The sequence below is a fragment of the Amblyomma americanum genome, chromosome 2 (assembly GCF_052857255.1).
Source record: "Amblyomma americanum isolate KBUSLIRL-KWMA chromosome 2, ASM5285725v1, whole genome shotgun sequence".
Taxonomy (NCBI): domain Eukaryota; kingdom Metazoa; phylum Arthropoda; class Arachnida; order Ixodida; family Ixodidae; genus Amblyomma; species Amblyomma americanum.
In genome coordinates this window covers 206,489,259-206,513,131 of record NC_135498.1, presented here as the reverse complement: position 1 = coordinate 206,513,131, position 23,873 = coordinate 206,489,259, and the positions used below count along the sequence as shown (strand labels likewise).

The 23,873-nt window shown below is 44.5% G+C and overlaps 1 protein-coding gene across 1 annotated transcript in view; it reads left to right on the top strand.

The window, feature by feature from the left end:
• Window positions 1-23,873, top strand: part of LOC144122115 (monocarboxylate transporter 12-like) — a 97,408-nt gene that overhangs the window by 24,534 nt on the left and 49,001 nt on the right. Inside the window, exons 2-3 of the mRNA XM_077655639.1 lie at window positions 4,630-4,776; window positions 5,974-6,117. Coding sequence (XP_077511765.1) covers window positions 4,630-4,776; window positions 5,974-6,117 — 291 coding nt within the window. The remainder of the gene's footprint in view (window positions 1-4,629; window positions 4,777-5,973; window positions 6,118-23,873) is intronic.

The window sequence follows — 23,873 nt, the reverse complement described above, 5'->3', positions numbered from 1 at the left end:
AAACTTTAATCGCGAAATTTTCCCACACGAAGAACTCTATCTTTCAGAGTAAGGTCTTCTGTTAGGAGAAAAAAAAACAAAATCGGCAGTATTATTTTCCTAACAGAAGACCTTACTCTGAAAGATAGAGTTCTTCGTGTGGGAAAATTTCGCGATTAAAGTTTGACATGGTTTCTCGGTGGAGGGGTGCTCCTGTGCAGCGATAGTGGTACCTGTGAACAGCACATTAAGCATCAGCCTGGTCTATGTCGTATTTAACGTAAGTTTTTTTTTCTTTAAAGAGGACAGAAGACAATTCAGCCCTTACAGAACAACACAGACAATCCCATTCTACCCCTGAAGAAGGGGATATGCCCGTCATACTGCTTAGGGCAAGCACTCATGCGCAACGCTTTACACCTGTGCTAACCAACGACTATGGACTTGCAGACAACACTTCCATTCTGGACTTCTGAGAATTGTCATTTAGGTGGTGGTTTTTTTATTAAAATAATAGTAAAAAGGAAGGAAAAGAGTTTTGCTAGCCCCGGCATCTGCCATCGATACTGTCATTTAGCCAATTCGAGTTTGCCTGCGGTTGTGATTCGATTGACGAACTGTGACAGCATTTCAAGAATATTATAAGACATTCTGTTGAAAAATTCGTAACCACTCGGCTGAGAAAGATAAAGCCCCGTAATTCCTGGATAATTCGGCCTATCATTGACATGAAGCCGAAAATAAAGGGATTGCGCAAGAGAGAAGGTAAATTTTCTGAGGTGTCAAAATTGCGAAGGACATTGAAAACGGCTCTCAATGAGTCGAACAACGGTTCGTTAACCAGACATTCAGTATCTTTATTAAAACATCGCCTCAAAAGGTTTGGTTGTATTTGAGTGACAAGAACAAATAAAAAGTGTTCAAATTAACATTAAAATAGCGCCAGAAAAAACAAAAGTAGCAGAGCAGTTTAATCATCTTTTTTTCAGTCCATTTATTTCAAAGCACAGCATCAATTGCGATGACGACTATCATCCTTCTTCTTCCTCATGGTAAATGGAAAATGTGCTCATCATTAAGGCTGGCGTGTTTATCCAAATGCTACTTTTGGATTCAAAGAAGGCTAGCGGACCTGACGAAATACCACCCCAAGTCTTTAAGCGATATGCAAAATGGGTGTCATTTTTTTTAACTCTAATCATTGCGAAGTCGTTGAAAATAGAATCGTTTCCACAAGATTATCGTAGCGCAGCTGTAACATCTGTTTTTAAAAGCGGTTTACCGATTACTCACAAATACCTATCGCCTAGTTTCTATGACTAGCGTCTGCTGGAAGCTCGTAGAGCATATCGTAAGTAAGCATGTTTTAATTTTTCTTCAAGATAACGACTTTTTTTATCAGCACCAGCATGGCTTCCGAAAAGGCCTGTGTAGCGCAACGTAGCTCAAACTATTCACGATTTTACATCAGCCATAGATGCCCAATAGCAAGTCGACGTCATCTGCATAGACTTTGTGAGCGAAAGCTTTTGACAAAGTCGCGCACAATAAATTACGTGTCAAAATACATGACGCCGGGATTAGTGAAAATATTCTGAAAGGAATTGACGCCTATCCGCACAGTCGCAGGCAGGTTTTAAGGGTAGAGGAGTGCTTGTCTTCTCCATTAGACGTGATTCCTTGTGTCCACTTGGCTCTCTTTTTAGTTTTGTTATTGTTCTTAATCTATAATATTGACATTTCTGAGATTGTCGAGTCTCCCGTGGAATTCAAGCTTTTCGCCGATGTGAGTTTAATTTATTCTACAGTAACGCATCCTCACCATCATATCAGAATAACTCGGGTCCTTCATTGCTTGCACCTTTGGTGCCAAAATAGGGATATAGAAATCAGTTACACAAAATCGACTTTTACACATGTCACCAATAAGAAAAGTGTGCAGCTATTTACTTATAAGAATAAAAATAACAAACTAAGGACTGTAGACACATTCAAGTATTTAAGGGTCACAATTACAAATAATTTGCACTGGCATGAACATATCGACAATGTGTGCTCGACAGCATCTCAAAAACTGTGCTTCCTTAGGAAAAAATTGGGAAATGCGACTAAAGTTGCTTACTTAATTGCCTACAAGACATTCATAGCCCATCCTTAGAGTACGCTTCCGTAGTCTGTAGTCCCCATCAAACAGTTTTAAAAGACAAATTACAGAGAATTCAAAAATTGGCCGCACGCTTTCTCTCTTCAAAGTACTGAAGGACGAACTCGGTGGCGGCAATCCTGCGTTCATGTGGGCTTGATTCACTTGAACCTCGACGGCAATAAACCAGACAAAATTTTGTGTCAACTGCTACAAGGACATTATAAAATAAAAAAGGGTAGATATGTCCAGTACGCCTGTAAAACGCAACGTTAAAACAAACCACTACAGAGCGATGAAGCCGTATGACGGCCGTATTGGTGTATTCCGATATCCTTTTTTCCCTGACGTCATTGAAAGCTGGAATGCTTTGTCTGGCAATGCTTCCAAGTCAACATACATGCAGAAATTTTGATGCTCTCTGAACAATTTGTGTCGCAGGCGTATCACTTGATGCTATGAAGTGCCACTCTTGATGGCATTGCGTCCATCTCTGTAACGAGCATTAAGCAAGGGTTAACACTATCAATAAATCTTTAAATGATCGACGAGGCCAAATACACTCTAATAATAAGTTCGGAGAATTCAGTAGCTAACAACCAGGTTTCGGAGATAACTACTTTCTTAGCGACTGGAGGCAGTAAATGCAGAACTAGTGAAAGTTACCACCTTATGGAGCTAGTAAAGAGAACTACAGTCACAAACAACAACCTGGTAGTATTTACTAAGAAAGTGGTAGAAACTGTTTCGCATATGTTAATACATTCTTCGTACAGTCTGCTCGCGTAACTTGCTACAATTGCTAGGTAGTTCCCACGACTATGTAATCAACAAGGTGTGGCATGAGCTGCATTCTGTAAACGTTGTTCACGCTTTACACGAAAACACCATTGAAAAAATATTGATCGATGCACTGACTGTTTTTCCTATAAAGAAGGTAGTATGCCAGGGGCATGGAAAATAATGTATTAGTTCCTGCTGTTTAAAGTTATGGAATTTCACACCATGCTACACGCGGCATTTGTTCCGTATAAATTCATCTTATTCCGGACAAATGCAAAACATGCAGGAATAAAGTTAACTCTCTTGTTAGACCAGCGAAAACAGGGTGCTACAGTAACACATTTTAATGCTGTAATGGCTACAGCGATGTGGGATGGAGAATCCTTTCTACTCTTTTTACCCTTGAAATGCACTGATATTTTTCGAGTCGTTGCATGCATGTGGCGTTAAGTTTAGTGCATTGCAGATAGCATGATCTATGCTTGAAACATTGTTTCTTGATTCCCCGCCATTCTTAGTACGTAGTACGCAGGTTATTGAACTTCGCAATGGCCCTTGCTTCTTTCTGCTGTAACACCAGAGGAAACCATTTTTTGTTTTCCTGATCTTAAATGACGTTCTTCATATAATGTGGATGGTACACCAGTTACAAACAAGCTCCAAGCTGTAAAAGCGACGGTCATGGCACCTTGTGAAAAAAGATGAACCGAATAGATGGCCGGCGTTGAAGAACACTCTCAAGGCTCGGTTACACTACACCTAAACAACACCGAAAGCGAATATCGGACAGCCTTTTCTTTATCCCAGTTGGTAGAGCACCGGAAGCGAAATTCGGAGGTCGTGAGTTCGGATCCCACCGGCTTCTTCTGCTTTTATTATTCTCGCACTGATGAAAACTAGAAATTAAAGAACATCCCCTATGCTCCTTGGTTTCGGTAACTGTTGGTTTCCGTCATATATGTCATAACGAGCACCTCATTCTAACTTTTTGTCAACTGAATAGTTAATCGAGGGTGTCGAATCTGGCATTCTTGATACCATAGGTTGCCGAAGAGGGTTCTAGCACAGCTTGCGCCCTCACCGTTCTACCACGTTTCTCCGTGCCACTCGCGGTAATAGGACGCACTACGTCCACCGCAATGGATGAGGGCGGCGCTGTAGTGAACACTCTCAAGGATCGCTTACACTACACGTAAATACCCCCGAATGCAGAACATCGGATAGCCGTCGTCGTAGCCCAGTTCATAGAGCACCGGGAGCGAAATTCGGGGGTCGTGAGTTCGCAACCCAACAGCGCAATATAGTTGTTTTTTTTCAACCTTTTTATTACTCTCCAATTGATGAAAACTACAGAGTACAAAAAAGGCATCCCCTATGCTTCTTGGCTTCTGTGACTTCTGGCTTCCGTCATATATAGCTAACCATGGACTGATGTAGATGGTATCTGTCTTCTTCAAAGTTCGAAAGTAGCAGCTTCGCTAGGAAGCTGTGGCTGTATAATTGTAGAACAAACAGGTTTTGTCTAAAAACTAATCATTTCAGAGCCCCATCTAGTACGGCATGTTTTTTATAATCATCGGCGAGCTTTGTGACTCCTGGTAGCATAATAGAGCTCACAATAAAACGCTGTCAGGTGCAAAAATGGGAGAAGTCGGGAACATTGGTTTTTAGCAGGAGCTTCACTCACAGAATAGCACAGCCCAACCTCTCCCTTCCCCATGCAGTCGCGTGCAGCCTGTCGACATTCTTCGGCGTGGCGGCGCGGCGTTCGGCGGGATTCCTGTACGTGGCCATCCTGCACACGTACAACGCCACCCGGAGTGAAGCGGCCTGGGCAGTCATCATCATGACCGGCATCATTTCCCTCGCGGGTAAGGCGCTGGATGCTGGAATTTACAGCCTGGCACGAACTTAAGGGCCGATTTCTTTCCAAGCTCAAAGTCGAACATGAAGTATTGAAGTATGCTGATTGTTTTAGTTTTGGCCAAGAGAGTATATTTTAGCGTCTAGTGTATTCATTTCAGGGATTGATGAAAGGCAGCTAAAAAGGCTTTTTGCCCGATTGAGCTGAATAATTCCAGCACAATGACCACTGTACTCAGTAAGTTTCTTAGACGAGCTTGCTTGTGTGTCCTCTATTTAGGCGCCAGTTAAAATTGCAATCGTTCCATGCAGCTGATTTACTCAACTAGTGCGCCGGGAGCGCCGCCATCGCAATGCGCGATTTAGTGCTGAATTGGCCCCTATGGACTCCGATTTTTCTTTGCAAATGATACCGGCGCCAACTTCCTAACAAGCGAGGACAAGCGGCTCGCCTGTAGTGAAGAGCTTTCGATTCTGTTCGGCATCTGTTCGGCTCTCAGCATGCCACTGACGCTGAAGCGCAGCTGCGTCTTTGCAGGGATGGGTTTTGAACGCTGCGCGCACCATATCGCAACCCTCTGCTGCGCGGCGACCTAGAAAGCAACCGTTCACAATACTGTGCTGACAGCGGGGTCTCGTAGAAGTGGGTGGCTCAAAATTTGAATGCTGGTTGCGTTTTAAGTGGTGCAGCGATACAATTTGTTTAATAAATGACCTTTGTAAACGATGCGCAGAGCTACAAAGAGTACATAGAACACTTAAAACGACTTTATTTTAGCTTAACTGCGTTGCAATAGGACCGCTGGCAATGGTACAAATTTTTTAGGGCCGCTATTAAATGTCTCACTTACTACAGCCACTGCTTCTCGTCTCAGAGTCATCCAGCAAAGGATATTTTACTGCAGAAGGCACGACAGTGACAGCAGAAGGCGGCGCATTGAAGAAACTGCGATGCATTTTGAAGGTTTATTTCATTGAAATCCTCATCATAAGCATGTTCTCATCCAGAAAAAAAAAGGTTGACAAACATGAGTTTGGTTCTAGGCAGTCTGTGATCGCGCGTCTCCAAATTGAGATTCCTTGCTCGTGCCCTTATTTAGTTCTTGTGTTGTCCACAATTTTCCCTGCACATTTCTTGCAATGTGCGCTGCTTACCGACTGTGTGGCTCTACTAAAGAACGACGCGCGCTCTGGCACTGTTGCAGGCTTGATCTCTGGACCCATTGCCCACAAGTACACGGCACGGCCGGTGACCCTCGTTGGTGGTTTCATAGCGGCGCTCGGACTCATGCTGTGCTACTTTGCCACCCGGATTGAACACCTCATCATGAGCCTGGGGATATTACACGGTAAGCGGTGGCGCCTGCATGCCTCACAGTGTGCTATCGGAGAGCTCCATGATTAATAGAGACCACCTGGGATTCTTTCAACTTGTACTGATATCGCACAGCGCACGGGTGCTTTTTTCTTTCGCCTCCATCGAAATGGGGCTGCGCGGGCCAAAATCGGCTCTGAGAGTCTGGGTTCAGCAGCCCATCGCCAAAGGCGCTGAGCCACCGCGGCAAGCCAACAAAACAGAGCCAGCGCCTAGGTTAGGTATTTCAGAGACGGAACAAAATATTAAAGGAACTGAAAGACGAGACAAAAACGGGTCCTTGACATCCAACAGGGATTTAGTTGAAGTAGCTTGTAGGACTGCATTTGCTTTCCGAGGCGAAAGGCACAATTGGAGTTTGCGGGAAAAGAATCATTGCGCTTGGAACAGCCTTTCTGTGATTGTGAACCACAAGAAATAAAACACTGTCTCAAGATGAGCACTTGTGGTTCTTTCGTTGTACACAATATATCCCCAAGAATAGATGACCTGAAGTCAAGTCCACTCGCTACCTCAGTCTAGCTCAAGCATTTCGGCTCTCCAGTGGCGCACTTAAGCTAGTTGTCAGTGCTTCAGCAAACTAGAATTTTTATATTTAATTTATTTTCAGGCATATATGTACGTTTTGCTGCTGGGCGAACGTTAACATACACAGGGAGAGCTGAAGAATCAGCTTTTATTGACCAAAATTTTTCATTCAGTTATTCTTAGTGTCCCTTAAACATGTTGTTCACACGTGCAACCTGAAGCCAAACCACACAGTTGCAACAAAAGAGTGAAAAAGTTTTTTTTCTGTTGTACTCCGAGCATTCAAAAGGTTACGCTGTTTTGTGTTTATAGTTTTTACAGCTTTGAAACTTTCGTAGTTTTGTGCAGAGCGTAACCTACGGCCGAAAGCTAAATATGAACCAAATAGGCCCATTTGCAGCTTTACTTAAAAGTTACCCTATTAACAAAGAGTAGCACTGATCATTACTACTTCCTACTGCAAATTGTTGCTGAGCAGTGCTCGTTCGTATATACATGCTATTGAAGAAAGATGATTCAATGCAAGAAATACTGATACAACAACCACAGAGTTCACGCTTACGGGCGGGCGTTTTGTGTCACTAGGCACTGTCATTTCATTGTAAACACTTGATGAGTGTCCATCACTCATTTTTTGAAAACTGGATGCAGCGCTATTACGAAGACCACAAAGGAGAGCGCTACTAACGAGAAGTTTATTTTTCGCTCCAGGGGGGGAGGTATTTATGGCTGTTATCACATCACATGAGCACAATGGGGCGGTGCTTGCAGTAGCCGGGCTGTCATCATGGGTAATACTCAGCTTCATTCACTGTGTGGCTAAGCCAGTAACACGTAGCAAGTATTTATTATGATATGAATGAGAAAATAATGAATGCACAAAAATAATCAAGCAACAGCAACCAGGAAACCTGGGAATGATGAAAGTCATTCCGTTATTTTTGTGCACTTCACCAAAAATTGCTCTCGGTAGAGTACAACAGGGGCAAAGCTTCGCTGATGTACTGGTCGGCCTTATTCTGTACGTGGAACGCCTCTATCAATAGTCTGAAATTAGCACTACCAACTCAAAGGTGGCACCTATGTGCATCTGCATCTATAATATATCTGCATCTATAATATATGTGGCACCTAAAAGGTGCCGCATATATTATAGATGCAGGCTGCTGCCCTCCAAACAGTCGCCCTAATTTTACCGATCATCTGCACAATGCACTGGAATGAATTTTCGCTGCTTACCGTCAAAATATTGTACTTTTAGGCTATGATATCAATTATCCTGCTATTAAATGGACAACGTCTTCTGTCACTTCCGGATCCAGTCACCATTAATGTTCACGCCTACTTTGTACTATGGCCGAGTTCTATATAACTCAGCTGGTACAGGAGCCTACGCGAGGGGATCACGTTCTACATTTATTATATACTAACCTTCACACTCGTTCCCGCACCTACGTACTCGAAGAAATAAGCGATCACACAGTAGTCCACAGTTTAGTACCCATGTTCCTTCCTACCAAGCAGATTAGAGCCAAATGCATACTGAATTACCCGAAATGTGACTATGAAAAAAATGAACCGCATGCTACCAGACTTTGCGCAAACTTTTGAGACCACCTTTTAGACTCGCACGACCAACAAAATTTGGCTGTTTTTTTTTGCGATAGGTGGAAGGAAATAGAACTGGCCTACATCCAAAAAACACACATAAAATTAAGAACCGATGCCCCCTTGTTCACAAAAGGCGTTCAGAAATGCCTCATCAAAAAGAAGAAAGTGAACCGCGGAAAAAGCAAGTGAACTCTGTCAACACCTGGCAACAGTACAAAGACATATTTGCTGCGGCCGCAATCGCCATTAAGGAGGCTAAAATCATTTTTTTATTACAGTTTAACCGACTTGTTAAGGAGCAACCCTGCAGAATTCAGGAATGTGATTAACCCTAAAATTAACCTTGAGTATTCTGTATTAAAAGATGTGTAAGATGTGTATACTTAAACTCTTTTCACGACCGTCCAATCGAAATTAACTGCAACCATTTTAAGCACAAAATTGCGTCACTGACAAATTCTTATGTGCCGCTGAGAGAGTAACAACTAACAAATATTCGCCCTGGTTTGGTTCTTCACTAAAAGACTAACAAAAAAACGCGTTTCGTTCCGCCAAACTGTTCAATTCTGTGCCCTGGTGCGATGCTTATCAGTCCAGTGCGTCTGAATATAAGTCAGCACTAAAAAAACTAAGGAGTCATTTTTAAGTCATACTTTTCCGTCAGAGCAATTAAATAATTCCAAAGATTTTTGGAACGTGGTTGAGAAAACTTATCTACATTTAAACTTAAATCTTTAGACGATAAAGTAATTCGCAATGAAATGTGTGCTGATGTTCTTATTGATATGTTTACAGCTTCTTTTATTTACTAAATAATTACCGCAATTCCTCATTACGCACCCCACAACTTCTTGACTATGAACCCCCTTATAATGGATTGTGTTGGCATCGCAAAAATAATTGGAGAGCTGAAGATGTCATCATCATGCCGAGTGGATAACATCAAGTCGAAACTTTTGAAAAATACCAAAGTGCAGAGTGATGTTATTCTTGGTGAACTCCTTCGACAATATCTTGAGTCTGGCTGCGTTCCTTGTGACTGGAAGGTGGGCAAGGTTGTTCTCCTGCACAAGACTGGGCTCAAACATTCTCCTAATAATTATCGGCCAAATTCACTGTTTTGCATCAATTGTATGATCATGGATCAAGTCATCTGCTCTCACTTTGCCAATTTTCTTGAGTCAAATTCATTTTTCAGACACTGCCAACACAGGTTTCGTAAATAATTCTCATGCGAGATGCAGCTTCTATGCTTTACACAGGATCTTCATTTTATTCTTGACCGGAGTTTCATGGCTGACTGTATATTCCTCGACTTCTCCGAAGCCTTTGAAAAAGTTTCTAACCAATTACTACTTTACAAATTAATTAATCTCAATCTCGACCCTAACAGTATTTCGTGGCTTCAGTCTTTCCTCAATAGTCGTTCTCAATACGTGTCTGCGAATAAACCCAACTTTCGTTCCTCTCCAGTGGGCTCAGTCGTTCCCAAGGGTTCTGTCCTGGGGCACCACTTTATTTCATTTATATTAATGACTTGCCTAACGACATTGCTTCTTCCGTACATCTTTTGACGACGATTGTGTTACTTGCCATGAAATTAATACTGACTGAAAATTCTGCCCTTCGATCTGATATTAACCAAGTTTCAGAATGGTGAAAGTTATCGCACATCGAACTGAACATTATTAAGTGTATAATAATTTGTGTGTTTCTCGACGTAATACTAGAATAGCCATTTACGACCTCAATAATACTCATCTTAAAGCTGTGTCTTCGTATAAGTAACTCGTGCACATAACTTCTAATCTTTCTTGGAATCTGCACGTAGAATTCATTACTAACAATGCTAACCGCATGTTGGGGTAGCTGCGTAGAAACTTCTTCCTTTCTTCTACTTCAATAAAATTCCTCCTTTGTAAAACACTTGTTCGGCCTAAATTGGAATATGCAGCATCTGTCTGGGACCCTGACATTTCATCTTTAGCATTTGAAATCGAATCTATTCAAAACCGTGCGTCACGTTTCATACTCTCTAATTATCACCGTGTCTCCAGTGTTAGAGTTACGAAAACTACCTTATCATTGCCACCGCTTTAGCTCCGCAGAAAAATTTCTCGCTGATACCTAATTCATAAGATCTATTACTACAATGCAGTCCTTAAGAGCCGGCTACTAACTACCCCTACAGATGTTTCAGGCCGCATTGATCATCTTCGCAAAGTAGGTGTTCTGTCATGCCATACTAAACACGCTTTTCCTTCTTTTGTCCCCAGCACTTCTGACAGTTGGAACCACCTTCCCAGACACATTGTCAATACTACTAACCCACGATCCGTGAGCGTGGGAGCTGCCACTGCGACAGCATGGCCAACACGATTCTTCTGTAATCACCGCAGGCATATGCCATCTTTGTGGTTTGCTTCTTCCTGGCCACTTCGCTGCTCTTCGGACCATCTTTACCTGGATACGTGGTCATGACATCTCTACCCGACGGCGTATGCGCCCCTGAGCGGCCCCCAAATATCTTCAATGCACTTGGTTCATTCGACCACATGTTTTCATTCCCTGATGGAAAGGTTATCACCGGCTTCCCTGATAACTTCCGGTCGACCATGTCAACGCCCATTCCCATCGGCAGTATAAATTGGCTGTTCTCCGTCTTCCGCATCAGTGAGCATGGGGGCTGCCACTGTGACAGCATGGCCGACATGATTCTTCTGTTATCCCCGCAGGCATGTGCCATCTTTGCGGTTTACCTCTTCCTGGCCACTTCGGTGCTCATCGGACAATCTTTATCTGGATACGTCGTCACGACTTTACCCGACGGCGCATGCGCCCCTGAGCGGCCCCAGTTATCTTCAATCCACCTGGTTCCTTCGACCACATGTTTTCATTCCCTGATGGAAAGGTTATCACCGGCTTCCCTGATAACTTCCGGTCGACCATGTCAACGCCCATTCCCATCGGCAGTATAAATTGGCTGTTCTCCGTCTTCCGCGTCAGTGAGCATGGGGGCTGCCACTGCGACAGCATGGCCAACACAATTCTTCTGTTCTCCCCGCAGGCATGTCCCATCTTTGCGGTTTACTTCTTCCTGGCCACTTCGCTGCTCTTCGGACCATCTTTACCCGGATACGTCGTCATGACTCCTCTGCCCGACGGCGCACGCGCCCCTGAGCGGGCCCAGATATCTTCAATCCACCTGGTTCCTTCGACCACACGTTTTCATTCCTTGATGGAAAGGTTATCACCGGCTTCCCTGATAACTTCCTGTCGACCATGTCAACGCCCATTCCCATCGGCAGTATAATTTGGCTGCACTCCGTCTTCCGCGTCAGTGAGCATGAGAGCTGCCACTGCGAATGCATGGCCAACACAATTCTTCTGTTCTCCTTGCAGGTGTGTAGACGCTCTTTCTTATACGCTAAAAAATCCGACAACCGTTTTCTGGTCGTGCTCCCATGCTCACATACGCTCTGTGATTTAATGAGTGATTGCTTCGATGTTGCGCGATTGTTGCTTTCTTCTGGCGATATTGAGACCAATACTGGCCCAAAGCTTCGCTTAACGACTGACGATCCGGACCGATCTGACGCTATGTATCAGATGCTCAAAGACATGAGTGAGCGTACGCTAGAATTTGGCAAAAACCAAGAGGAACTTTGGGCAGAATTTAAACAAATCAAGCCAGGAAAACATTGAAATTAAGTTCTTAGATATATTTGGCCGGCTACAAGCCCTCGAGAATAAAATAAGCACCATAGGTGTCTTTGAGCAAAGCCGTTCAACCATCCAAAGTTCCGCAGGAGATCTCATCTCCCAACAAGCTGTTCTACAGTATCGCTTAGACGATCTTGAAGATATATGAAGACGGAACATTCTAATCTTGCGTGGAATCCTAGACGCACGCGAAACATGGAATGAAACAAAGAGAAAGGTTATTTCTGCCTTATCTCCTCTCGCTGACCCTGTTCACTGTCCTAGAGCGTGTTCATCACTAGAGCGTGTTCATCGTTTGGGCACTTTTTCAGCCTCGAAGTGTCGGCCTATTATCATTAAATTCTGTTCCTTTGAAATCAAAGAGAAAATTCTGAACTTCCGTGATATCCTTAAGGAAAACAATCTTTCCCTATCTGAGGATTTCTCGAACGCTACTCGCCTAGGGAGGAGCCGACTTGTCGAATTTGGCTAAGGGCTGCCTCACTCCCCGATGTTCCAGCTTCGCTACAACAAGCTGTTCGTAAGCAATCATTTCTATATCTACAACGAAATAACTAAGAACGTTGAATTATTCATTCTGTCACGAGCTGATTTAGAGCCCAGTCCCGAACCACAGGCCGGCTCCTCGCGGGATGTTATTCAAGATTCTTCCCTCACCGTCAATAACACGCTCTAGGAATACGAGAGCGGAAGTAGGAAATTTTCTCCGTCCCGCAGCATATCTGTCTTACAAGCTAATGTAAGAAGCATTATTAACAAGCGAGACTCTTTGCATTCCCTTTCTAACCCATTTAACGCCGACATCATCGCGCTCACCGAGACATGGCTTCATTATAACATTCACGACAACGAAGTAATAAATGATTTATCGCAGTTTTCCGTTGCGACCGCACGCAACGCCAAAGTGGTGGTGTTCTGCTGGCTATTTCTAAAAAAATATTAGGTCATATCCGATACACATTGATACCAGCCTTGAAACCATCTGGGCATGCGTTGAAATCCACCACCGTAAAATAATCCTTAGTCTATGTTATCGCCCCCCGAACTTCAAATCAAACTTCTGGGAACAGTTGCACGGTGCTATTAAGAGCGCCTACTTCCGACATCCTAATGCTTATATTTTTTACCCGTGACTTCAGCTTCCCGAACATTTCCTTTTCATGCAGTTCGCCTACTCTTAATCCGTTCTCTTCTGTCAGTAATGATTCCTTAAATCTTTGCTCAGTCTTTTCGTTATCTCAGTTAGTCACTCAACCTACTAGGTTAACGCAAGCTGCCGCAAACACCTTGGATTTAATACTAACATCACGCCCCGATCTCGTCCCGCATGTAACATACATGCCCGGGTTATGTGACCATTTAGCTGTTCATTTTGATATATGTGCCCCACCCCTTGAATCTAACAGCATAAAAAAGTGATCAGGGACTACAACAAAGCTAATTTCGGGTCATTAATAATGAGCTGTCTCTATTCCTTGACACCTTTCTTGATGGTTTTGAAAACCGGTCAATAGCAAATAATTGGAGCATCTTCAGCAACAAAATCCAACAACTAATCGATAAGCACATTCCCCTATGAACCATTTCTTGCAACTCAAACGCACCTTGGTATAACCATCTCCTCAAAAGATTATCGAACAAGAAAAAACGCCTATTTCGTAGTGCTTCACGTTCCCCTTCAGACGCCCGATGGAGCGCCTATACGGCAGCTAATAACACATATGTAACCGCACTCAAGAACGCCAAAATTAATTTCCTCAATAATGCCTTACCCTCCATGCTTACGAATGATCCCCGAAAATTCTGGCGCACAGTTAACCCAAGAAAAGTCGACTCAATTCACTTAACAGATCCTGACGGACTCCCTATTCCGGATGCAGACTGCCTCGATGTACTAAACAAAACTTTCAGTAATAACTTTGTTATTTTTCCTATCGCAGCATTACCACCTTCTAAGTCATATGCGTACCCGTTAATGAACCCCGTCTGCATTGATCCTAGCGGCATCATGAAATTAATTGACAACCTTAAAACATCGTCTAGCCCCGGCACTGACCTAATTAACAGCAAATGTTTTTTTAAAAGCACCCGAACGTACTCATCGCTTATGCCTTGCAAGATCTTTCAGCAGTCCATCGACTGTTCCACTCTTCCTGCTGACTGGAGAGTCGGGAAGGTAAACCCGGTCCACAAATCAGGTAGCAAAAGTTCTCCACTCAACTACCGCCCAATTTATTTACCCAGTATTCCCTTCAAATTACTAGAGCACATCCTGTACTCTCATATCGCTAACTTTCTGGAAATTAACTTGTTCTTCAACAGCGCCCAGCACGGCTTTCGAAAATTTCTTTCATATAGAACGCAATTAGCATCATTAACTCACAGTCTTCATATCATTCATAAAGGCTCAATAGCTGACTCCATATTTCTTGATTTCAAGAAAGCTTCTGAAAAAGTTTGTCATCGACTCCTCCTCTTCAAACTAGCCAAACTAAACCTTGAACCTAACATACTACTTTGGCTTGAACAACTTCTTTTAAACCATTCCCAGTTTGTATCATCGAACAATCGCAACTCATCATTATGTTCCGTTGGTTCTGGCGTACCTCAGGGCTCTGTGTTAGGCGCTTTGTTGCTCCTAATATACATTAATGACCTACCTGACTGTGTATCCTCTAACATTCATTTAATTGCTGATGATTGTGTTGTCTTTCGGGAAATTAACAGTTCGGATGATACTAATGCCTTGCAACATGATATGAATGCTATTAGAATGCTATTACTAATTGGTGTGACTTGTGCAAAATGCACCTTAATACATCTAAATGTAAAGCCTTACGTGTCTCTAAAAAATCCTGCAGTCCTGGCGTCTATTACCTAAATAACAGTGCGCTCGAATCCGTCACTTCCTATCGTTACCTCGGCATTGAAATCTCTTCCGATCTTACTTGGTCCCTTCACGTTAACACCTTAATTAACAATGCTAATCGCATGCTTGGTTATCTTCGTAATTTTTCTTCTGCCCCCAGCTCACTTAAAGTTCTGCTCTACAAGACACTAATCCGTAGCAAACTAGAATACGCTGCATCCATTTGGGACCCTAGCTGTGCTAACCTAGCCTATGCCCTGGAGCTTGTCCAGAATAACTCCGTTCGTTTCATTCTGCATATCTACCATCGTACTGCTACCATATCATCAATGAAACGCATGTTAAAACTTCCTGCATTAGCATTTCGTCGGAAATTTTCTCGAATTTGCTTATTCCATACAATTTTTCTAACTTGTCCCAAGATTGGTAGCGCACTCATCCCTTCGCCGTCGTACATCTCATCTCGTCTGGACCACTCACACAAGGTTGGAATTGCTCCACAAAGGACGAAAACATGCAGCAGCTCCTTCATTCCTCGAACATCCAAGGACTAGAACCACCTTCCCGGACCGATTTCCAGCATTGTAGACAATACTCATTTTAGAACCGCATTAGCCACCACTGTATATGTCGATCATTAATTTGTCTGCTTCGTGTTATCTTTTCTGTATTGTATCTCATTCAACCACTCCGCTCTGTAATGCCCCAGGCCCTGAGGTCAAAATAAATAAATAAATAAATAAAAAACTGCACTATGTAATCTCTATTTGAAGACTTTAGTCAGGTTTATTTTGCTTTCGTTTTCGCTGTCTTATTGCTTCCTGCCGAAAAGTTGTTTTTTTTGGATAGCGTTGTTTATTGCCTCTGGGCATAAGGGGAGTTGGGAAGAAAAGAGAAAGGAAAGGAAAGAGTGGGCGGGTGTTAAATAAAGCACGACAGGTGGACCGATCTAATGAAGGCGAGGAGGGAGCGGTCATGTGGCCCCTGCGTCCAATCAATATATGAGGACGGGTTGTCTCGGTGGAGATCCGCTGCTGCCAGGTGGCGAATTCTAGTTGGCTTCAGTGCCGGACAAAGCCACAACAAGCGGTGAATGTCAGCCTCAGTGCCTTGCGAGTTGCAGACTGGACATCATGGACATATAAGTGGCGAAATTGAGGCCACGTCCGAGTTACGGCAGGAGTGAGGGCAACCCAGACCCGGATCCTCCGGAGCACAACCTCCTCTGCTCGGGTAAGACCGCGGGGGAGGGTTATCGCACACGGAGGGACGAGAGCACGTGCGCGGCACCGGAGGCGTTCCTTTCTTGTGAAAAAAAAGGGTAGCCTCATCCATACTCACGAATTGAGGCATTGATGTGGGTAGGGTTGGCAAGCGGGTTGCAGAATCTGCAGATCTTTGTGAATTGAGTAGGCCACGTGGGACCCACTCAATTCGAATGGCTTGCGGGATGCGAGCCCCCAAGCGATGTATTTTCTGGCACATTTCTATGCTGCGGCACGCGCCGGAGTAGACGAGTTGCTTGAAGGGCGTCAGTACGGACGATAATGTGGGCTGTAGGGAGCAAGGTAACTGCCACTACAGACCGAAGCGCATCTTGTATGGCAAGCAGCTCAGCACAGAAGCAAGTATAGGGGGCTCCGCGAATCGAAACCTGGCCGTCTTAAGTGCAGGCTGGCAGGGACAGTGAAGCGCTGTCGTCGCTACACAGCCCTGGATACTGGCATCAACATATATAATATTTGAGCCGTGGGGTAGGTGGCTGTCGTGTTCCGCGATTCGCTCGCGAAGGGACGATGCCGCATAAGGCGAGGTTGGGCGACGTAGATCTGTAGGTTTTTTGTCGCTCAACTGCACAAAGTGCCATGGAGGAAGAACTGACAGTGGCGGCGGCAGTATGGTGTGTGATGAAGCAAAGGTCCGGAGTGCTCGCGGTGAAGGCAAAAGGGTGGCCTTAAGGCTACGGGCATCACGGCGCTGCTGCAAGAGCTCGTCAAGGGTATTTAACTGAGCACTTTCTTGAAGTGCCACGATCGGCGTGATGCGTGGAAGGCAAGTAATAACTCTCATTGCCTCTGGATTGACAGCTTCCAGACGATCCCGCTAAGCTCTGGTTAAGTATTGGAACTGTGCTTGGTAAATGAGGCGCGGTTGCAAAACCGCTTTCACCAAATGTCGTGCTACAAGAGAGTGAGCGCCGCTAGTTTTAGGAGCAGTACGTCTGATTAGGCTCAAAGTCAGCAACGCCTGCTTTTTAGCCTGAGAAAGCCAGGCAGTACCTGTTCCGGACTGATGTATCGACAAACTCAGAATTTTCAATGTCGAAGATTCTTGAAATCGGGCTCCAGATAGTTGGAGACGAATTGGCGTGGCAGCGAGTTTACGGCGTCCCCAGCGGTTGGCCACTGACGTGAATGTATTTTGCTGACAGAAATCTGTATGCCGACATACATAGCGTAGTTGGCGCTTCGTGGTGTCCCATACTTCTTTATCCCTGTTTGTTCTGCGCTTGTACATGACTGCAATGCAGCAACTAGCCCAAAGGTCTGTGCTCTTGATATCTAAGGCTGACTGTAGGGCCGCCGCTTGAGTTAGCATGTCATGGTGAGTGCTCCATGCAGTGATATCATCAGCGTACAGTGAGACCTTAACGTCAGGGACATCATGTAAACGCCATGCAGCGGAATGAAGGCAATATTGAACAGCGTTGGTGACAGTACCGAGCCTTGGGGTACGCCGCGAACAGATTCAAATGATCCTATGGAGTCACCACTGAGGCGTATGGCAAATCGTCTGCCTTCAAGGAAGGAGTTTATAAAATTGCATACTCGAAGAGGGAAATGCAGCATGCCAATAGAACGCAAAATGGCAGCATTACTTATATTATCGTGTCTTTTCGATATTTGTGGCGAGGACGGTACGTACACTGTGGCTGCGAGTTGATGACAGAACTTGCGACGCCAAGACAGCCAAACTATCTTCAGTGCCGATGAATCAACGAAAGCCAATTTGGGCGGGATGGTAGAAACCGTTGCGCTCCAGCCACCACGACAGTCGTGTGGCTAACATTTTCTCTGTAAGCTTGCACTGTGTTGATGTTAGAGAAATAGGCCTGAAGTTGCCAGGATCCGTCGGTGGCTTCCCTGCTTTTGGAATTGGGATCACAGTGACCAATTTCCAGGCCTCAGGAACAGAGCGGTTTACCCATAGTGTGTTAATGCTGTCGAGAAGTTGAGGGAGGACAGCGCAACTCATGTTCTTGTACACCTCATATGTAATGGCATCCGGACCGCGCGATGTCTTTCGTTTAGCCTCATCTATTGCTGCAAGCAATTCAGGCATGGTAAAAGGAGACGCAATACCTCGGCATGTGGTGCTGATGGCAGTGTATCTACGTGAGCTGGAATCCCTGCCAAGTTAAATGAGGTAGCTGAGGGCGGCAACGGATCATATTTTGGAAAGAATTTACGTGCCGCTTCTCTGGCGAATTCATCCGGAGTCAGTTTAGCTGCGAAGCATATGGTGCTAGCGGCGTCGGGGCGACGGTGACCGCGTTCTATTGCACGGAAAGTTCGCCAGAGAGATGAATTCGACGACTTCGCAGAAAACTGCTCGCACCACGCATGCCACTGCCTTTGTGATAGATCGCGTTCGTATTTGCGAGTCTTAGCAGTAATATAGTCCATTGTTGTACATGCCAGTGCAGAGGTGGGATCACGAGAGGCTGCCAGCTTGGCCTGTCGGCGAGTAGCCCCCAAGTTTAGCAGACCGATATCTGGAACCGGTCGACCGATGTCTGCCCAGGTGCAGGTGGTAGCCCTGCTTAACGCGCATTGTATTCGGCCAACAAGCGATGGTGACGACTCTGCTGGGAGATCCTGGAGAATAGTACGGAAACAATCCCAGTTGACCACCGTGCACTTGCGGCGGAACCGGCGGGCACGTGATGGATGGACAGCGATGATTATAGGGTGTCGGCCACTCCCCCAACAGTCAGGCTCAAGGTGCCACGATGGAGTGCCGGGGCCAGACTACAACGTCAGATCAGGAGCATAGGTGGTACTGTGACTGTGACGTATAGCGCGCGTTGCTGATCTGGGGTGAATTAGAAGAATAAACAACGCATCCGCGAAGGCATCCCGCACACGCCTGCCGCGGGGGCTCGAAGTAGGGTACCCCCAGTCTGGGTGTGGGGCGTTGAAGTCACCTCCAACTAAAATCGGACACCCGGGGTATTTCCTGCGCGAAGTCAATAACCAGCCCAGATTAATACGGAACGAGCGCCACACGCTGGTTTTACATAGTAGGATACCATCACAACAGTTGCCTTCGGTAATTTTACAGCAACTGCAACTACCTACTGATACGAGGTGCACCAAGTTTCCAGAGAGAGGCATACAGGAGGGAAACGCGTGCCAACGTACACCACCGCCTTTCCCGGAGGGGAAGCAGTGTGCAGACGATGGTCGTTCATCGAAGGTCGTTCATCTTCCACCAAAGAACCGAGGGGCTTCTGAAGGTAACTACTGACAACGCACTGCCATGTCCCTTTTTCCGACACGATGGATCTTAGTGGCATTCCAGGCTTGTGGGTTTTGACCGTGAAGAATATTTCCAGGAAGCCCCTCTCTTCACCTTTTGCTCGCTTCTTGATGGCATCCAGGTGCAAGTCATCCAAGATTTTTAGTCCTTGTCGTTTCCTGGTTCGTGCGTTGAACTTGACCGATTTGAAGTTTTTGTTGATGGCTGCAATCGCCTTTTCTCGAAACAAACCCACGGGTAGGACAGCAAAACCACCATCCTTATCTGCTTGGAGCGCCAGGAGACTTGGAGCGCCAGGAAGATGATCCTTTCGTGGTTCGTAGTTCCTCGTATGTCGTGCAGCAACTGGACGTTTTGCCCTCCCTCGAGTACATGGGTTTCTCCATCGATATTGAATTTTTATATTACTCTGTTCCTCATCATGGACTTCTAAGCGCGGTCAGAGATAAGATCATCACAACAGGTGAAGTTCAGTTTCAAAATGCAGCTGGCATTAGCAGTGATAGTTTTGTAGCCTTGTTAGAATTCTACTTAGGCTCGACAGCCATTTCATTTGAAGGTAGCTTCTTTGTCCAGAAAAAAGGTGTATGCATAGGGTCTTCAGTGGCACCGGTACTCTGTGATATTTTCTTGTCAGCTGTTGGGAATCAAATCAAAATTCAACTTAGAGATCCACGTATAGTATCCATTTTTAGATACGTGGACGATTTTTTGGTTATCATGAAGAATGTTCATGAGTCCGATGTAGCTTCGGCGGCAGGAAGTGTGTTATCAGTCTTCACCAGTAACAGCCAGGGCCTCAAGTTCACGTGGGAGTTACCAGTGAATCGCGAACTGCAGTTTTTAGACGTTAGATTGGTTTTTATGGAGGATCACCTATGCTGGGCGTACAATCCCAGATCTAAGAAATTGCTGTTACCGTTTGATAGTGCTCATTCTAAACTTGTAAAAAGAGCAAAAATCGCTAATTCCCTTCAGAGTGCCTTAAGAAAGTCGTGCCATCACACGATGTCTATGAGCTTTGGCGCCCAAATTCAGAGGTTGCACGAAGCGGGTTACCCGCCACATTTGATTTTGGCTGTTTCTGAAATGTTAATCCAGAAATTCAAGCGGCCTTGTGATGAGAAACTTCCGGAAGCAAAAAGATTGGTCCCTGTGATTCCGTACATGCATAAGGTGTCCCATGGTATAAAAAAAGTCGCAAGCAAACATCAGGTGCAGGTTGTGTTCTCGGCCCCATCAAAGTTGTCAAAGATTTGCACAATGTCAAAACCGGATAAGAAACGACCGGTTTGCCCTATTAAACATCAAAAACTGTTCACGAAATGCAGATCACAAGTTGTATATCAGATTCCTCTAAGCTGCGGTTTAGTTTACATAGGGCAAACCGGTCGATGTTTTAATGAACGTGCCAGTGAACACTTGCGGAATGTGCGCCAACATCATGGAAGTTTCCTTGCAGATCACTGCAAGACGTGCAAGGGGTGTAGTCGGGATCTGAGCAAAACAATTTTTTTGAAGAGCGGTAAAGACAGATTTGAGCGAGAAGTAGTGGAGGCATTTTTTATTAAGAAAGCGGGAAGCGCATGCGTTAGTAGGCCGTCCATTTCAATTAGTGACGCTGAGGTGGCGTTTCTCGAAGGCTGTCTTTAGGTTTCAATGTTTGTAAGTTTTCTGCATACATTGTTTTTCATCGATCTGTTTTATCGGCCGAAAAGACGTTTGTGTAGAAACCAATATTGTAGCACTTTGACGCTGGGAGGTTTTCTCAAAGGTTTTAAATTTTTGACGATAATTATAGTACATTGACGCTGGGAGGTTCCCCCGAAGGTTTAAGTTTTCATGTCCACCAAATTTTCCGCGTTTGTTGTTGGTCATTCTTTCATTTTCACTCTTTGTGTTAAATCACGATTGTTGAGTTTGCGCGCTGGTTGCCTTGCCCAAGCGTGTGTGTATCATTTGGATGATCAATTTGCTTTCATGTGGGTTGCGCACTCATTTAATCTGGGGACTTATAAAGTAAGAATAATGCTGTTATCAAGTGGATAGTGCAGAAGGCATCTCTGGTCTGTAAAAGTAGCGCCTACTTCCGATGTTCTGTCTATTGAAGAAATTGTGTTTTGTTGTGTGATAAGCTTGTTGTGATACGGCTCAGTTGATGCATAAAATGTAGGGGTTTGGTGCAATAAACTTCAGTTGCAAGTTGGCGCCCGTCCTGTTGTGTTCGTGCCTCTTTGTCTTTGACGTTTTAGCGCCGTCCTAACTTCTTTCAAGATATGAACCAACTAGCCCGAATCAAAGTACTTCTTGAGCATATTTCTTATAAGGTCCCGAAGTATGAAAGCCCAATAAAATTCTCTAATTCGAGCAGCCCGGGACTTGAGGTTGCGGTACATCCGTGTTGCGAGCCAGTCCGGTTACTGACTGCAGCATGCCACCCATAGCCATTCGTGGAAGAAACGCACTTGACGCCAAACCTCAGCTCTTAGAATCTTGCTAAGGTTCTTTAAATGACCTCAGAATGGCTTGACTGATCCGAAGAGCGCGTTCACTTCATCCAGTGTCTTTAGAAAAAGGGATAGGCGCCTAGCATGGCATGTGGAATACACGTTGTGACCCAGAAGAAGGTTGGTGAAAAAGGGTGAATTCACGTGAGGCAAATAAGGAGAAAACACACAAAAAGGCGGGCCCACTCTACTAGGAATATACTTCAGCAGAACATGATGCTGGGCCAGTTGGTCACTTATATGAAAAATGATGTTCTGATATTAGGAAGACTTCAGAGAGAGCATCAAACAAAAATCATGAGGTGCACTTCAGTCTCCTAGAGCGCGGAAATGCGAAAGCAGCGGGCGGTCTGCCACCTGCGCAATCTGGTGGGCCAGTGCCATACATTGCAAATGGGAGGGGGGGGGGGTGTCAGAGGGTGCCACATGATGGTGCTACGACTGCGCGCCAAGCACGGAGGAAATTTACCTGGAACGAACGAAATTTTGTACTCGCTTGATTTCAATATATGTAATTAACATGTTAATAATTACTCACATAGCCTCAAATACATATTTTGAAGACACGTTTTTTACATTGGCGGGTTCTCTAGACGCGCCTTTATTGAAGTTTCAAACATCTAAGGTGGGGTCGTGCAGAGGTATTGTGGCCTGGTGTTTTTTGGCGTAAGCGTGCTTAGATTTTTCTTTTAGGCAATATTTCCAGATAATAAACAAAAAAAAAACAGAAGTGTTGTGGCGGAGTTCTAGCGTCCTCGTCTCGCACGCCGGTGGGGTGGGTTCGACACCCACCTAGACCCAATTTTCTATTCCTATTTTTATTTTAATGTCTCATGACTTACATATCTTACTTTTTTCTTACTTTTCCTTCCTCACTTAACTTTTTATATTACTTTTACTTTACGTTTACTTTACTTTTTCAACAGAAAAACATGAACACTGCGTCACCTAGCGATATACTACTAAATACATTTAAAGTCGCAGTTTTAGAAACATTCAAATGTTTGGGCGTGCACTTCGATCATAATATGTCCTGGCACTCTCATATAAATTTTCTCACCGGCAAACTCACTGGTGCTGGGTCTAGTCCGTTCTGTCAGATGTCTTCGCTTTTCCGTAAAACTCTAGAGATATAACGCACATTTCCTTAGTCATCTTAATTACTGCTGCATTGTATGGGGGACAACAACTTGCAAAAACATTCGTAGACTGCTTGGCATCAAAAAAAAAATGTCGCTTCATATGCAATAATCTTGACGACTTTCATTCTGCTCCCCTTTTCCGTGATCTTAGAACCCTGCCTTTTCCCGCCTTATTCAATCACCGTCTGGTTTTATCCTACCGTAAAGACACAAAGAATATAATGGGTAATCTTTGCTCTTTCGCTAATCTCACAAAACGCGATGCCATCTACACAACTCGAGCTCTGGTGACTTGGTGTGTTCCTCATTCGGGAACTAATTATGGTCGACAAATGTTAAGCTACAGGCTGCCGATGTTACTGAATGACCTTACCCAATGTAACATCGATGTGCTCATTATTCTGTAAGACACCTGCTTGAAATATTTTTTAAGCATGACTGTGTTTCTGTAATAAGCTATGTAAGGCGTTTTTTTTTTCCTTTTTTTCTCTTTTACTGTTTGAATTGTAACTTTTTGGGTTTCTTGTTTTGCCTTTATTTTGACTCTAAGTCTATCAATAAGCTTTGTCTCCGCCCTGCTGCAGCCACTGTAATGGTAATTGGGGCCAGTCAATGTGCCCCTGAGTAGCTTTTTCCCCTAGTATCCCCCATAACCATTGTATGTCCTTGTTTGGGGAAATAAACTCACTCAAACTGATGACGTCATATGACCGATGACGTCACATAACTAATGACGCCTCAGGGGACGAATTTCCGGTGATAACTTTTGCGGACACTTCCCGTGTGCACGTATCTATTTAATGCTTCC